An 18,325-nucleotide genomic window follows, 5' to 3' on the forward strand; every position below is an offset into this window, starting at 1 on the left:
GGAGACACAGAATCGGAAACAGGCTCCAGGCTCCGAGCCATCAGCCCAGAGCCTGACGCGGGGCTCGAACTCACGGACCGTGAGATCGTGACCTGGCTGAAGTCGGACGCTTAACCGACTGCGCCACCCAGGCGCCCCTGTAGTTAGTATTTTTTTAAATGTTTATTTATTTTTGAGAGAGAGAGAGTGCAAGCAAGGGACGGGCAGAGAGAAAGGGGGACAGAGGATACAAAGCAGGCTCTGCACTGAGAGCAGAGAGCCCGATTCGGGGCTCGAACTCACAAACCACAAGATCATGACCTGAGCCAAAGTCGGACGCTTAACTGACCCAGGCACCCAAGTGTCCTGGTAGTTATTATTGATGGTAGTTATAATGATAATAGATTGGAAACAGTTGAGTACCTGTAAGATTTAATAAAGGCTGTTTATATGCTAGATAGTCACTGCATTCTTATTACCGACTTCTCTAAGCCTTAGGGGACTGAGAAAGAGCTCAGCTCGGGCCCAGAGATAGAGGGAAAGGGCTTGTCAAAGGTAAGGCCCACGTAAGGCAAGGCAGTTAGCCCAGGGTGCTGTGCTAAGCCAGGCAGACAGCAGTATGAAGGCTCAGAATGGGGATGTGAGAAGCCACAAGAGCAGATCTCATCTTTTAAAATTATTTTTCTAAAGGCAGACTCTGAACTTTTTCATCTAGCTCCTAGAGGTATGATTCCTCTATATGTTTCTTTTCATTGCTGGGGCATATTCCCTATTGGCACAGGGAGAACATCATTTTCCTTGAAGATATTTTCATAGGAAATCAAAGAATAGGAGGCAGAAAAGAACAAGGCCAACTCCTACACCCTTATTGCCTTCAATAAACTCCAGGCCGATCCTTGCTGGTGTACAAACCATTTCCCCACCAGAAATGAGATCTGAAAGCTATCCCCACTTTTCTGTCTTTCCAAATTTGACCTTCAAATCTCAGCCCCATTTGTCCTTCCCAAATCAACCTCAGAACCACCGAATCAGATAGGTACTGATAGATTGGGGTACAGCCAGAGAAACAGAAATCCTGCTAGGTCTTTCAGACATAGAAAGTTTAACGCAGGGATTAGTATGCCGATGATGGACGAGATGAGAAGCCAGACAGGGGACAGTGAGGCAACTCAGAGATTAGCAGCCACAGGAAGCCCCTCTTATCCCTAGACTTACAGGGACAACTGGAAGAGGTGGTGAGTGGTGTTACCAGAGTTTGAGGACTGGGGCTATCTGGTGGGAGCTAGAGCCAAGGTGGGGATGCCTTGCAGAAGCTGGGGCCAACGAGGGAGGGGATGCCTGGTGGTGGTGGAAGGTGAGCCCCATAGGAAATACAGCTGCTGCTGCTACAGGTACCCCCAAAGTGAAATATCCTCACTAGTCCCTTCTTCTTACCTTTGGGTTGGCCAAACCTACCCAGAAGCCAAAGGGCAATGGACCATGGAGGATGTAGTTCCCTTGATACAGAGCAGAGCAGGAAATGGACAGAGAATGGATCTGAGAGTCAGAAGCAGATAAAAAGCCTAATTATCATCCTTATTTTGCAGAAGAGGTCCTCTGAGGCAGAAACAGTTCAGATTGCCCCAAACCACACTAAATGGCAGTCCAGGTTTCAAATCCAGGCATCTGACTACTCCTGTGCCCATGCTGTCTGTAATCACTGCTATTTAAAAAAAATTTTTTTTAATGTTTATTCATTTTTGAGAGATGGAGACAGAGCACGAGCGGGGGAGGGGAAGAGAGAGGGGGAGACACAGAATCCGAAGCAGGCTCCAGGCTCCGGGCTGCCAGCGCGGAGCCCGATGCGGGGCTTGAACCCACCAACCGCGAGATCATGACCTGAGCCAAAGTTGGATGTTTAACCGACTGAGCCACCCAGGCACTCTTGTCATCATTGCTATTATATACTCATAGTAATAATGCTATTGTTATTTTACTCATGTCAGACTTCTCCCTCTGAACTAGACTTTAAGTTCCCCAAAGGCATCAACTGTGTCTTTACCTTGATATCATTTATAGCACCAAGCCCAGAAAATGTAGATTGTTCATTGATATGGGATTATTAGCAGGTTTTCCTGGGTTCCACATTACCCAAAGTGGGGGCACTATTAAAATGTCCTCTGTGGTTCTAAATATTTGCTTTCTTGTTAGTGAGATGTAGAAATCCCAGATCAGATTCCAGAGAATGGTCTGGCAACAGGGAAAAACACAAGCTGCGATGAGAAAAATCAATATCTAGATTGCCTGAGGGTCTCCCAAAGGAAAGAGACAGTTATTAAAATTTGAAATGGCTCCGCGCCGACGTCAAGAAATTTCTACAGGTTGAATCGAGCAGCTCCTTCACCAGGAAAGAGGCTGTCCTATCCCTTAGACTTACTATAGTTTCTGTAGTTTGGACTCTTCTACTGGACTGAAAGCTGCCAGGGTTTATGGTTTGTTCTGTTTTCTTAGGAAGCAGTTCTTGAGAGCTAAGGGAGGGATACAGGTATGTTAGACGAAGTGTGTGTGAATGATTCCTATCCCAATGAAATCTTTAGCCACTGGAAGTGGTAGGACAAGGAGACTGGTGGTTCGGAGTTGTGCTTCCTGGCCTTGAGGTCTATGGGATAGGGTAGCAGTTCTGTGCATGAGTGTTGGGGTCAGACTCCCTCAGTTCAAATCCAGGCTCTCACCATTCTTTAGCATGTGATGGTATCAGTATCCTGGGGATGGTATAGTATTATAATATAGTGCATTATCCTCATTTTTCTCCCTGGTTGTTCTTTCTCAGTCTCCTTGGGCAATCTGTCCTCTCTTTCCAACCTCTACACATTGGAGTGCCTCACTTTTGGACCTCTTCTCTTTTGTATCCATACTCACCTCACCGAGTCCCATGGCTTTAAATACTGTGCACATGCTAGTGACTCCCACATCTCTCTCTCCAGCCTGGACCTCTCTGCTAGACCCGTAGACCACTGCCTATCAGACATCTCCACTCAAATGTCCAACGGGCATTTCCAAGTCCACATATCTAAAACCGAATTCTGGATCTCTGCCTTGCTCTTATGCCTGCTCCTTTACTACTCTTCCCCAACTCAGTAAGGGAAAATGCCACCCTTCCAGGTACTCAGGCCCCAAATCTTGGTGTCATGCTGGACTCCTCCCTTTTGCTCATACCCCACCTCTGATCCATCAGAATTGGGTCTAGCTTTGAAATATACCTAGAATCTGACCGCTGCTCATCATATCCATCATGACCACCCTATTCAAAACCACCGTCAGCTTTTCTTATGGTTAATGCAATCATCTCACAATTAGTCCCTCTGTCTTTGTTGCTGCCCCACTTCTGTCTTTTCTTAATCAGCATATTCTTTTAAAAAAAAATTATTTAAGATAATTTTGAATGAGAGAGAGAGCGAGAGCAGAGGAGGGGCAGAGTAGAAGCCAAAGTCTTTACAAAGGTCTTTCGGGCGCTATGCGACCTGTTGTTTATCCTCATTACCTCTCTGACATCATCTCCTACTTCTCTCTGTTGTGTGTCCTCCATTCCAGTCACAGAGGCCTTCCCAAGGCTGCAATCCGAGCGTCAGTGTGGCTGAGCTCTTATCTAGAGACCCTGGAGAAGAATCTGCCTCCACGTTCGTTTATGTTGTCGGAATTCATTTCCTTGTGGTTGCAGGACTGAGGTCCCCACGTCCTTGCAGGCAGTCAGCCGGGGGCTACACTCATTTCCTAGAGGCCACCTGCATTTCTTAACACGTGTCCTTCCATTGTCAAGCCAGCCACGGCACATGAAATCCTCCCTATGCTTCGAATCTCTGACATCTTCTTTTGCTACCAGCTGGTGAAAACTCTGCTTTTGAAGGACTTACATGATTAGATTAGGCCCATCTGGATAATCTCCCTGATTAGTAACCTTAATTACATCCATAAAAATTTCCCTTGCCACGTGGTGCAACATAATCACACATGTGCTATCTCATCATATTCACTGTCCTGACGATTAGGGCGGGAAATCTTAGGGGAGCATCTTAGGATTGAGCCTGCCATGAGGATATTCATACTGTTTAAGAAACTGACCAATCAGAATGTATGCCAGCATGAGCACTGGAACAGAGGCATGGAAAATACTTGATGTTTCGGGCATCACCTTTTACTTGCTGGATTGTGAGGAGAGCTGGGGGGGCATCCCAGAGGGAACAGCTGGAGTGGCAGCTTTTACCAACTGGTATGGAAATATTTTAATGTTTTAACAACTGGGTGCTGTATCAGCGCATAGGAGTCGGTTACCTGCCTGGTTAGTGGGTTACAAATCACGGCGTAGTGTGCAAATTGTCGTCGTCTTCTCTGTGCTTTGAAAGTCTGAGGTTGGTCCCGGGTGACTGCGGGTGGGCGGGAAGACCACCTGCCCCCTCCCCCCCACTTGGCACTTCCGGGTGTGCAGTGGGCCCCCTCCAGCCTTGCTGACTGTCTTTGCAGCGCTGGCATTGTTTCTGATGAATGTTTCCATGGGCAAAGCCGTCTTTGGCAGTGGGAGAGTTCATCCATTATCTGCGCCTCCAGATGCTGCCTCCCCAAGGGAGACAATCGATTCTATGTATTTGGGCTCTCCCCAAGCCTTGGAGCAGATGTGGCTCAGTGAGGCAAGTCCTATTTACTTACTCTCAGCTTTGGAGTGAACACTCCTCAGTAGCCAGTGAAACCAAGGGTGCTTATTAACTTGCCGAATGAGGTCATACCACAACACATCATTATCAGCCTCATGTTTTGTGAGGACCAGTCTCTGGCAAAAGAGATGCCCCTTATGGGTGAGTTGGAGGTAGAAATGGGGCTTAAGGTGGATGAATTTTGTGGGACTGCCCTGTCCCTCCCACCTAATATTTTCATAAGGGTGAATTTCATTTAAATGGTATCAAGGGCAGCTTCGCATGGTGGAACTTGGAACATACACGCACAAGGAATTGCAGTGACCAGGTGGGTGTGTTGAAAGAAGTGTCACAGAGAGAAATAAGCAACTTGAGGGAGATAAAAGGATAAAGCGAGGAGAGTAAATCACTGTGCATCATAAACAACCATAATGTGAAATATGGCCAGCCTCACATAATGATGATGCTGGCTGGGACCACAGAGCACAGACCTGGAGTGATCCTGGCTTCCCCATATCTTGAAGCTGACTATTACTACAGTGTAGCCCCCTCTGGCATAGAAATATGAATTTCTAAAGAGCCATATATCTACTCCACCGGCAGCTCTGCATCCTACACAGAGCATCGAGAAAGAGCTCGACCCTTCAAGGGATTGCTGTTAGCTGACATCACTGAGCCCTGTCTTAGAATGTACACTAAACATATTCCCAGTAAGGCATGTCAACAACTGAGTCTCTCCTTAGACCGAGTCAGCCTGTTGAAACTTTCGTAGTAGGAGAGACTTGTCTTCAGTGGCTTCCCTTCCTGTAACATTTCCTCCTGGTCTTTACCAATCAACCAGATCCAGATAGTTTTGGGAATCAGGTTGCCCAACATCAGGATCCCACTAGATCCAAATGATAAAGACACATTACCAGAGGATCCCGAAGTAGCAAGTAGGATTCAGAATGGTTGGCCTGACTCCACATGTGTGAGATGGTATAGACTCCATGCAGGTCACTTTCTAGCAAACCCTCACCCCTCTGCCCCCAGCCCTCTCCCAAGCTAAGATATTTTCTTCAGGTACAACAGTAGGTGGCATTAAAATGCAACTTGCTACCGGCAGGTGGTGACAAGAAAGCCAGAGTTGATTATTTCCACCCTTCCTAGCAAAATGTCACTGAGCTCAGTGGGAGATACCAAAGCCCTGCATTAAGTGACGAGAAAATGTCTTCGTTTTCCACTGCCATTAGGAGCAATCAGCTACAAGATAACCAGGGAGAAAATTACAAATGCCTCAGCATGAATATTGCCATCGTTGGCAGGGGTAAGGGGATGCTAGGCATAGGAGCAGAAAGATATCCCCCTGAGATTTTATGCCTGTCCCCCTTATATAGACAGATTTGGAGTGAGTATAGATCGTTCCAGAGTTCTTGATCTGGCTGGGTTTGAATCATGGAGAGAGAAAAGTGTAAAATTGAAGTATATTTCATGTCAAAAGTAGCAGATGGGCAGAATTTCAGAGCTAAGGGACCTTGCAAGCTTAGCCTGTTCATCTAGACATGCAGACTCACGGGATGTCAGAGCTGGCAGGAATATTAAAGACCACTGGATCAGACATACGGATGGCCAACAGGTGCATGAAAGGTCCTCCGCATCACTAATCATCAGGCAAATGTAAGTCAAAACCACAAGCAGCCATCACATCACACCTGTTAGAATGACTATTATTAAAAAGATAGTAAGGTAACAAGTGTGGTGCAAATGTGCAGAAAAGGGAACCCTGGTGCATTGTGGTGCAGCCACAATGGGAAACAGCACGGGAGGGCTCTCGAAATAGTTAAAAATAGAAGTACCATATGCTCCAGCAATCCCACTTCTGGGTATATATCCAAAGAAGATGCAACCACTCTCTCAAAGAGAGATCTGTACTCCTGTGTTCACTGTGACATTGTTCACAATAGACAAGACATAGAAACAACCTGTCTGTGCATTGACAGACAAATAGATAAAGAAAATATGGTGTATACATAATTATGAATATTATATATGTAAAATAATATTATTATTCAGCCATGAGAAAGAAGGAATGGATGAAACTGGAGGGAGTTATGCTAAGACAGTAAGTCAGACAGAAAAAGACCAATATTGTCTGATCTCAGTTATATGTGGAATCTAGAAGAAGTCAAACTCATAGAGACAGTAGAATTGTGGTTGCCAGGGGTTGAGGGTTGGGGGAAATGAGGAATGTTTTTCAAAGGGTACAAATTTATAGGTAGAAGTTGCATAAGTTCTGGGGATGTAATGCACAGCATGGTGGCTATAGTTAACAATATTATATACTTGAAAGTTGCTTGCTATCTTAAATGTTCTCACCAAAAGAAAAAGATAATTTATGTGAGGTGATGGATGTGTTAACTAACCTTATGATGACAAACATTTTGCAATATGTATGTGTATCAAATCATCACGTTGTACACCTTAAGCTTACACAATACTATATGCCAATTATATCTTAATAAAGGCCATCCACTTCAACCCTTTCACTTTTTGGATGAAGAAACTGACGCCCAAAAAGGGAAATAAGTTACACAAGGTCATACTTATAAACAACAGGACTAGGATTAGAGTCCCCGGTCTTCTAACTTTTAAAATATGTTTCCACCATACGCCCCCACCTAAGCACTTACGATCTAAGCCATCCTGGTGGATACGTGTATATTCTGGTTTTTTAAACCACCCAGTGAAAGAAGTTCTTTCCAGTGAAAGAAATTCTAAAAACCCACCGAGGAGATTGTATCTCACTGTTATTTATGGTTAGGAAATTTTTCCAAATAGATAACTCAAAAGCCTCCTGCTTTTGACTCATAAACTCATTCCTCTTTGGTCTATCCCTAATCAAAATGGATCAGGATGGTCACTATTACCAGTAATATTTATGGAATATGGACAATATGTGTGTGCGTATGTATGTGTGTAAAATGTGTGTATATACGTACATATATTTATATGTGTACTTATATTTATATAACCGATAATTTAAGCTTCTTTTCTGTAGGTTAAAAGATTCCTCAGTAGCAGACCAAATCTGAGAAATAGCATGTATGAAGGAAGATAAGAGTTGGGCCTTTCCATTTGTCTTCTGTGCTACAGCAAAAACTTTCAGCAACAGATAGACCCATGGGCTTGATCTAGCATCTTAATATGACCTAAATATCCAAATCCACTGATACCCAACTACACCTCAGATAGCCAGAACTCCTCTGATAATACCATATTTCTAAATATGATAGGCAGATTATAAGAAAATAAGCTAAGTTTAGATATTTTCTATGACATCAAAAATCAGGTCAGGGCCTGGACTGATCCCATATCCTATACCTTCACCATTTCTAGATTAGAGTAATATTGCTGATCCAAATGGTAACATGATGGTCAAAAAGGATTCAGTGATTGACTGTACTTAGGCCATGTCTCACAATGGAGAGCAATTACTCATACATCCTTGATCGAAAATCAGTCACTCTCTGAGAATGTTGTCTTTGGCAATGAAATGTTCAGTTTTGTGAAGGACATGCTTGCAGTGAAGAGGGAGATAGGACCCTCCTGCCTAGAGAACCAATTAGCTCAATCAAGCCTAAAAATTCGTGGGGCGACAAATGATAGCCAAAGTGTGCTCATAGCTCCCGAGCTCTCCTTTGTAAGGCAAGAAAATCGATTCAGAATTTTAAACACATTTTTTAACAGGCTACCAGAAAGTCTTATTAACTAGAATATCCTCTTCTAAATTACTGACAGTCAATGGACTGAGAGTCCAAACTGAGTTGCTTTGGAAAGAAATACTTTACTCTAACAACCGAGAAGGCTAATGTAAAATACTTGATGCAGACAGACTGCTTCATTGAGCTTCCAATGGGCTCCATGCCAACGTGATCACTCCTTGAAATCAAGCAATCACCCTTGTAAAGCAAACTACTCACGGCAATAAGCTGGTAAGAGTTGTTCATCATGGCAATCAGCATGTTCAGCAGCACCACCAGGGAGATGACGTTGTATGTCCCAAACATGGTAGCTCCCACAAACTCTGTGAACTCATGTCTGGCTTTCACATTGGTAACATAGAGATTTAGAAGGCCAAATACAGACCAGAAGAGCGACTGAAGGGTTTCAAACAGCCTAAAAGAGGTCAAAGAGCAGGTTAGTTAATTCTCTAGGAAGAGCAAGAAAAAGAGACAGAAAACGGGATCTGCTTAATAAGGGACTTGCCAGACTTCTGTCCCATCAGGCAGACTGATGATCTCACTCCTTTTGGTCTCTTTCCCCACACAAACCAATCAGGTGGGTTTATTTGTCTGTTACCACTTCTATGTCTTACGCTTTCCTCTTGCACCTAGAATACCATTTCTCTTTTCTCAGTCTACACAGAGCCTATACTTTCCTAAGACTTATTGCAAGGGCTACTTCCTTTGCCAAACTTTCTCTTTCATCTTGGGACCACATGACTTATCACCTTTCTAATTACACAAAGACAGTAGATGAGTAGTTGAGAATATAGTGCTTGCGTTAAATTGTTCTAGGTTAAAAATCTCAGCTCTGTCATTTGCTAGCTGAGTGGATGTGAACCAGTTACCATTTCTGATACTTCTTTTGTGGTTCCGACAGGGCCCCACATGGTGCTAAGCTCAGTGGAGGAGCTCAAAGACCCCTGAATTAAGGCTTCATGTAGATTGTTTTAATTTTTTTTAATGTTTGTTTATTTTTTGGAGAGAGAGACAGAGTGCGAGCCAGGGAGGGCAGAGAACGAGGGTAGACACAGAATCCGAAGCAGGCTCCAAGCTCTGAGCTGTGAGCACAGAGCCCAACACGGGGCTCGAACCCACCAACCGTGAGAAATCATGACCTGAGCTGAAGTCGGATGCTTAACCGACAGAGCCACCCAGGTGCCCCTGTGTAGATTGTTTTAAATGATATGTTACCTGACAATTACTGAGAATTTACTATATATAAACATGTTAAGCACTTTTCCATAACTGATCATTATAATCCTTGTGAAATCTTTATTGTTCCTGCTGAGGAAACCGAGATTCAGAGGTCACTCAAGTGCTGAGCCAGAATTCAAATCCAATTCCATCTCACCTCCCCAAACCAATGCAGCATTATTTTAGATGGCTTCACAAATTATCGTTTCCTCTTGTAGTATCCACCTCCAAATATCTAACTCTGCAATGATATGTTTTTGGTGTCTAGGGTTTCTCTGGCCTCATATTCAGAAATCTGTGAATGTAGCAATGAAAGGCAGCCAGCTCTGGGTGGCACAAATCAGCCATTTCTGAAGCACATGGTTGAGGTGCAGAACATAAGAAGTGCTACTTTAAGATTAGGTGTCCTGTTTCAATCGCTCAAAATATGTTGTTTTTAGAGTGCAATGTATTTTGAAAGACTTAGGGATTCGTTCTTGGGTTCATCGGTGGGGGGGAATGTGGGAAATGTTTTAAAGATTCCTTCTATCTGGGACTGATCTTCCCCCAGATCTTTGCAGGACTGTCTCATCATCATTGGAGTCTCAGATCAAATGCCACTTCAGAGGAGCTTTCATTGGTCACTCTACCAAAAGTAGCTCCACGAGTTTTTTTTTTTTTTCTATCATACTGTCTCGTTTTATTTTCTCTGTAGCATTTCAAACTCCCTAAAATTATATGAAATATTTTTTTTTGTTAAAATGTTTACTTTCTGTCCATCCCCACTAGAATGTCAGCTCTGTGAGGGCAGAGACGTACAGCTACAATGTACCTGGCACAGGACAGGCACTCACTAATACTTGGTGGATAAATGAATGAACACTTATTAACTATTACTATTACTCTTATCGAGGGATTAGAGTCTAGGAGTCTCCAGGCCCATTGACAATTGCACGGTCAGTAGGCTGCACAATGGGGTTAGTCATTCTGATGAAGGCTGTGCTCTGTCTGCCCTGGCCTGACTCTCACGGAGCCTCCTTCATGGAGCCCATGCCTGGGAAACATGCACATGGTTCTTTTCAACCTGTTAAATGGCTCTTCTCGTATCATCACAGGTCACTTCCATGATTCTTCCAGTAGCACGCTGCTTGTGAGCTAGCCTAGAAGGAAGAAATTTGCTTTTTGTTTGAAGAAACAAAGGGCCAGTTGGTGAGGCATTTGAGAATCAAAAGTAAGCCGAGAGCTTGGAGTTCAGGGGCCAGGGCACAAGAACCAGAATATGGCAAGTCAGACTTCTCGCAGGATCTGAATTTCCAGGAGAGTCTAAAAGTCAGGGCCAGGCAATGCAGTTCATTATAGAGCCAGGCAGAGGGTCAAAGAAAGGAAAGATATGGGCTCAGGAGTCTGGTTGTACCAAGAGGGCACCACCTGGACATGGCAGGGTCCATTTGAAATCAGGGCAGGTGGGAGGCCAGCAATGGCCCAAGCAAGTAGCCAATAACAGAGGCTGAGGCAAGTATATCATTGATATGTTGGCAGGGTCTTAGGTCATTGGTTGTTTCCCCAGAATGGATGGCATTATACTCCTGTACCGCCATTAACAATTAAAATTGCAATGGTTAACGTTTGAGTGTAGAGCTTACTACTAGCTGTTCCAATGACTGATATAAAGGTTCCCTAAAAGTGGAAGTTCAAGCATTTAAGATCTTCCCACAACTATGGTGATATTCTAGTCAGGGAGAGTCTATATGTACAATTGTACAAGAGAGGGGAAAAAAGGCAAAAAGGTCATTCCTCAGTTTTGGTACTTTATATTGAGAATGCCTTCCACACGGGGCACAAAATGTCACATTATGGCCTGGCCACTAGGAGAAGGTGGCTTGTTGAAGGGCATGCCCAGGTAAAATGGATGACTGACGTATGGGGTAGATAAGAGCATTCTAGTGATACATTTGTAGAAAGCCCTGTGGCTTCTAGACACAATTGAATCCACAGGGCAAGAGCCACTAGCTAGGGGGGGTGGGCATTATTGGGTGCCCAGGCCCATAATAAAAATATTAACAGGGATGGGAAGACTTGTTGACTAAACCCTAGAATCCTAATACCAAAGGAACGTCTTTTTGATTTTAAAGGATATGATTTTAAAGAAGATAATCCATTTAAATAAAAATTCTAAATAAAGCAAAGAGTAAACAGACATATGGAATTTGTTAGTTCAAGGAGGGGCACAAATTGAGGATACAAAGATTCAAGGAGAGTTGATATTAAATGTATGGAAGACAAATCCATCCCAGCTGGTTAAGGGGGAACTTGAGCATGTTGAGACCATCCACAAATAGATCACAAAGCTAAGAGGGGCACAGTAGAATAGAGATGGGAACTGCAGTCTTCCGGGCACTTTCTGAAAGTCTCATTTTTGAGACGGGGAGTTCATCTTTCAAAAGGTACAAGGACGACGGAGAGGGTTTACCCCTCTGGACTTAATTCATACCAGTGAAGGACTGGAGTTTCTTCTGCAGTTTCCTAGACTCGCAACTTCTTAGTCCATCATGGGTTTAACACGCTTCTAACTCTGGATGGCACGTTCCTGCCATGCTCCCAACTTCTAGCCTCCACTTTCATCCTGTCTTCTTCTCTACCCAAGTCTTGTTTGTCCTGCCCTGACTCCTTCCCCACAAGGTTGGGTTAGATGCCCCTCTTTTGTTCTTCCATAGCACCTTAGCCTGATTCTACAAAGGCATATATCACATTATAGACCCAGTAGAGGGGAGTGGTTAAGAGCAAACTTTAGACTCCTCCCCTTATTAACTATTTGACTTTGTCAAAGTTAAATAACCTCTTTTTTAAAAATTTTTAATGTTTATTTCTGAGACAGAGAGAGACAGAGTGCGGGGACCGGGGGGGAGGGCAGAGAGAGAGGGAGACTCAGGAACCCTTGAAATCATGACCTGAGCCGAAGTCGGGCACCCAAACAACTGAGCCACCCAGGCACCCCTTAAATCACCTCTTTAAACTTCGAGTTTCCTCACCTCTAGAATAGTTTATTGGCAGGATAAATACTAATTGCTAACATTTACTGTGCTCTCATTACGTGCCAGGCAAAGTGCTAAGTGCTTTGCGGGTCTTGTATTGTTTGATTCTCAAAACAACCCTGAGAAGTAGGTACTATTCTTTTATCTTTTTCAGATGGGAAACTAAGGCACAGAGTGGTCACACTGGTAGGAAGTGGCAAAGGTAGGATTTTGACCAGGCTCTTCTGACTCTGGAGCCCACATGCGTAACCACCATTCTCTATTACATAAGATGCTGCATGTAATGCACCCTGCACGGTGTTTGGCAGAAGCATTAAAAATGGCAGCTATTCGAATTATTTGCTCATGTTCTCCATTAGACTATGAGCTTCTTAAGGATAGAGGTGCCTTCTTAGTATCCTCATTGGCTGGCGCGTAGCAGTTGCTGAAAACACGTTTGTTGAATAAATCTGATAGAGATGACAGGAGAAGCGCACAACTAAGGAAAGTACAGATAATTGGTATCATCCTGTGATAAGAGTAGCAGGAAGGCTATGAACTTAAAATAGGGGGGAAAAGAGGACACAGTCAATAACAACCTTTAAAATCTGGCCAGAACATAAAGAAGAGCCTTTGATGGGGGCTGAGTTCATATCCATGCAAATAAGATGGGATAATAAGGGCTGAATGGTAGGTAGAGAAATCATCACTGATTAAGTAGTAATAGCCACAAATAAATGCAGTGGGTCTACAAGGAGGTCCCAAATGACCTTCCGGGTCGTGGCTCTGTCTTATCGCTTTGCTTGTATTCATGATTATTGCCAACTTGACGCAACAAATTTTATGTAACTTTACAAAACCAGTCTTCTACTGTGCCCCTGGATACAAGCACAGACTACAGCTTGCATGCCTGGATTGAAATCCTGACTCTGCCACTTACCGTCTATATGACTGCAGGCAGCCTGTCTAACTGCTTTGCACCCTCATTTCTCTGTCTGTAGAACGGGCAATAATGATAGTGCCTACCTCATAGCATGGTTGTGAGAATTAAATGAGTTAATCCATGTAAAGCTCATTTCGTACTAGTGCGTCGACCTAGCGCTCAGTATATATTACATATTTTTATGACTACTGTTAACCTTTACACTTCGTTCTTGTCTTTATAGATTGTCATTCATTTCCATACGTGGTTGTACATGGATGTAGTCATAGTGTGTAAAATTTTTGTGTTTTTAAAAACTACACATTTGGGGTACAGCACTTTTGGTGTATATCCAGAGTCTTTGCATGTATCGTTTTAATAGCTGCCCATATTCCACCCAGTGAATATCAAGCCTGTCTGAAATTTTAATCCATGCTTTGGATAAGAAGAGATGGCAAGTTTCTAAGATCCTCAGATGACAGAAGACTGGGAAGGATAGCTAATAGATGGGATGACAGGGTCAAGATTCAGAAAGGTTTCAACAGCGTGGAGCAATGGGCTGGAACTAACAAGATGAAATTTAATAGGGATCAATATAGAGCTTTGCTCTTAGGCCAAGTGCCCAAATTCAGGATGAGGGATGTAGGAGAAATACCAAGGATTTTCTTTCTGACAGCAAGCTAAAAATGGATCAGCAGAGTGACACTGTGCTAAGAGCTTTGCATGTATTGTAATACTTGATTCTCAGATACTTCAGCATGGCCAGATACTTCAGCCATATGAGGGGGGAAGTGCCAAAGTCAATCTTCTAGAATCGAGGATAGGGTAGGCATGTTGAACATTGTTACGTCTTAGGCCTCTGTGGTAGGTGCAAGGCTTACTAAAGTGGAGGGTCTGGTGGGTGAAAGAGACAACAAATGACTCACACACAACAGGTTATATTGTCACGGAAATGTGCTTAGAATGCCATGGGGAACAAACACAGAAGGAGCCTGTAACTGAGAGTGGGGTTGGAATGGGTAAGAAGAGACATAAAAGAGCAGGTAATTTTTCAGCAGAGGCTTGAAAGATGGGTAAGAGTTTTCCAGGCTGGCCAGGTAGGGATGGGCATTCCAGGCAGGTGGAATGGTGTGGGACGTGCAAAGACCCATAGGGCCAAGACGTCCTCCTATAGTTGGGGAGAACAGGATGTTGACTCTGGGGAAGACGAGTGAGAGGCTGGAGAGTTGGGGTCCAGAGTACCAAGGCCCTGCGAGATGTGGTAAAGAGGTGGGTTTTACACTTGAGAAGATTCCACTACGGGGCAGGCACGAAGCTGGGTGGTGACAAGATGAGACTGGTATTTAGAAACAAAACTTCTGTGAGACAGGTTTGTGAAATTGTTTGGAGGAAAAAGAAGACTGGAGGCAAGGAGACCAGTGCTGTGTGTGTATCTCTGTGTATATATATATATATATATATATATATATATATAGGATGAATTCAAGAGATACTTAGGAAGTACAACAGATAGGGCTGAGTGAGAGCCTGGATGTGTCGTGTGAGGAAGATGTTAAGTCATAGATGATTCCTAGGATTCGGACTGGTGTCATTTAATAAGATGAGGGATTGAAGGGGAAATAGGTGTGGGATGAGGATATGGAGATAATGGAATTCAGTTTGGGACATTTTGTGTTTTGCGAGGCCCGTAGCACAGCCATGTGTGTGCAGAAGGCATCTGGAATTGAGGGCTGGAACCTCAGAAGGAGACATAGGACCTGCAAGTTAGCTCCTGCCACTTCTACCCTTTTTCTCTCACAAGTCCCATGCCCTCAGAATGATGACGCCTTCCCAATCACTACTCTCAACAGTAAATGAAGGCCAGGGGTTCCCAGGATGGAATACTAGGCTTTAACTGCCAATAGTCTTGTCATGTATTTATCAGCAAGAACAATGAGGTCCTCTTGAACCGTGTTCCCTGGGGAAGATATCTGTTCTTTTTCTTTTTAAGCCAAAGAATAGTAAAGGCATCTCTGGAGAATCAGAAGGAAAAGGATGACAGTAAGCTTATGGCGTAATTTATGTCAGGTATATAAATGAGTTCGCTTTCTCTTTCTCTAAAAGTTGAGTTTCTCCCTACGCTGACCAAGTAGTATGTATTTTAGCAGGTATTATAAATGCCCGAGTTGAGGTATTTAAAAGAAAACAACGCTGAGTCAGACCCCTATGGAGGAAACAAATTGATACCTAGAGGAAAAGTTGAGGTAACATTACTGCTGATTTGGCCCTAGTATGACAATGCTTCTTCATACCTAATGCCCCAAGGTATAATTTTTGTGTATACCAGGTGCCCATTCTTGTCAATTGTCCCTGCTGGGCAAGCGATGGGAACAAAATGTCAGTTGGCAACCGGGGTGTTAATAATGACTACAAACTTGCAAGAAGGCATTTCATAAACTTCTTCGGCAGAGTTCACACTGAAAGGGTAATTGGCAGGGGACCTGGCCTCCTGGAAGGCACTTTGCGTTCAGATGTTCAATCCTGTTAAACCCTTTGATGTGAACACATGCAGTCTCCTGGTGCTCAAGCTACTACAGAATTGCTCTTTATATTGAAAACAGGTTGATGCGAGTTCTGCCTCTAGAGCAATGCAGGAGAGGAAGCAGGTCCTAGTCAAGAGGCACTAGCAAGGTGACCAGTTGTCATTATACACTCCTGGTTGGATTAACCAAAACAGCACCATCTTCTTGTCAACCCATCTTGGCCTCTTTTCCCTTTCACATGAGTCTGATTTCCCTATCCGAGATTTTTCCCCTTCTGAGGAGAGAGGCAGGAGGTGTAGCCTAATGGAGGGGGATTGGTGGGTGCTGCAAAAGGGGCATTGGAGTGAGCCAACATTTTTCAAACTCTGTTCGTTGGTACATCGTCCTGGCCAATGCATTTGGGGAAATCTTTCCCTACATCGTGTATCCAAAATGAAATGTCTCTGCGAAGACCTGCAGTGAAGAAACCTTTGAAAGTTTGTCCTAGCGTTTCCAAGCTCATTGGACCATATATCCTTTTCTATTATGTCTGGTCTGTTAACATCCCTGTGAACTATGGTGTTTTGTAACCGATTTTAGGAAATGCTGCTAGAGACAAATAATAGGGGTAATCTACATAGCATTGTTTTTTCCCCTCTCTATTGGTGCAAACTTGGGCGCAAAGAAACTCTTTTTTTTTTTCCCCTGGCCTTTGTTATTGAGCACATTTCTAGAATGTCTGAGTTCACTGAACTGCCTTAGTTTATAGGGTTAAAGAGAAAAACGTATCATACTTTAATGACTAAAACCCTCTCATGACCTTGGAGTCATCACTGTGAACACCAGTGGTAATGAGTGGCACTTTCCAGAACTGGGGTTTGAGGTGGACAAGTTAGAGGACACTGAGTCTTGGGTAAGCCCAAGACCTCTCCTGGAACCTAACAAATTTCCTGTCACGTGCCTATTTTCTTCTCGTCTGTTTCTCCTAACAATGATCTGTCAGAAAAATAAAAGCCATTCTGGAGGCTTGAAGGTCCTAAAGAAATAGATGTTGAGTTTATAAAGAAAAGGTATAGGAATTCCACGCGTCTGGAGGCAGTGGACATGGACAGGATCCTGAGCTGTCTCTTGCATCCCAAATGGGAAAGGGAGACATTTCTGATCAGTGCTCAGTGCCCTTTGGCCCACCTAAAACCTTAAATTAATCTCAGAAGGCGAATTGATTCGAATCTTGCCCTCAGCCTGTTGCCTTTCTAGCCTGCTCCTGTGAAAGGGGTGCAGTTATCACTGGGAGGTGCACACAGGCTTTTACCATAAGCCCAGTCTATGCTTTTCTTGGGTTACGGCACAGAGAACTTGTCCCTGCCAGCATTTCAGCTTTTATTCCACACTGTGTGGACTCAGGCAATCTTGTTGGTTCTTATGAAGCATTCCCAATTAATATTGCTTGAAGGGTGGGTTTACTTGCCTTCTGTCTTACAATACTAGGTAGGAGAAACACTCCCCAGATATAATGTCCATTCCCACAATACAATCAGATAAAAGGGATGCAACCACTTTGCATAGAGCCTGTTCAAACATGCCCATTCTACAAACTTTTACCTTAATTCCATCCACTCTTGTGTTCCTACCTCTAGTCTCTATTAGGATTTCATTGACAGGCTTTGGTTTCATAATACTAGGTAGTGGAAGTTTTCCCCAGCCAGACATAAGGTCCATTCCCATAAAAACATCTAGGTAAAGGAGACACAATGTTTTTACATAAAGCCTGCTCAAACATTCCATCTTTTATGATCCTATCAACCCTTACATTTTTTTTTTTTTACTTCTTTTTAAGTAAGCTCTATGCCTCACGTAGGGCTTGAACTCATGACTCTGTGATCGAGAGTTATGAGCTCCACTGACTGAGCCAGCCAGCTGCCCTACCCTTACATATTTATATTGTCTCAATCCATTGCAGCCTGAGTCAAGGCTTCACCAATGGGTTTTGGTGCCAGCATTAGGAGGATTTCTGTATTAATGGGGCCTGGAAACGTCTCTTTTCCACCCTCTGACCATTTTACCCACTCTTGAGCCAAGGGACCCTGGGCCTTTTGTCAATCTTTAGCTTGACTAATCTGCCCAAACACTTCCCCAAATGATTGGTGGTCAGGTTTCTCATTGTAATTTTTGCCCTCCGGCTTTTTAAAATTCTCCAAACTGGGATAAATAGAGTAGACTTATTTGGGGCCCTTTAATTTGGGGGGACCATCACAGAGTTCCTTTGGCCCTCCCAGCCTTTGATAGTGCTGTATTAAAATCTTTAACCCTA

At 43.7% G+C, this 18,325-nt stretch overlaps 1 protein-coding gene across 1 annotated transcript in view; it reads right to left on the minus strand.

Annotated features, from left to right (window-relative positions):
• The window catches only part of TRPC5 (transient receptor potential cation channel subfamily C member 5), a 269,192-nt gene that overhangs the window by 24,646 nt on the left and 226,221 nt on the right, over positions 1–18,325 (minus strand). Inside the window, exon 8 of the mRNA XM_058712790.1 lies at positions 8,603–8,798. Within this exon, the coding sequence (XP_058568773.1) occupies positions 8,603–8,798 (196 nt within the window). The remainder of the gene's footprint in view (positions 1–8,602; positions 8,799–18,325) is intronic.

Source organism: Neofelis nebulosa, chromosome X (genome assembly GCF_028018385.1).
Source record: "Neofelis nebulosa isolate mNeoNeb1 chromosome X, mNeoNeb1.pri, whole genome shotgun sequence".
NCBI classification, from domain to species: Eukaryota; Metazoa; Chordata; class Mammalia; order Carnivora; family Felidae; genus Neofelis; species Neofelis nebulosa.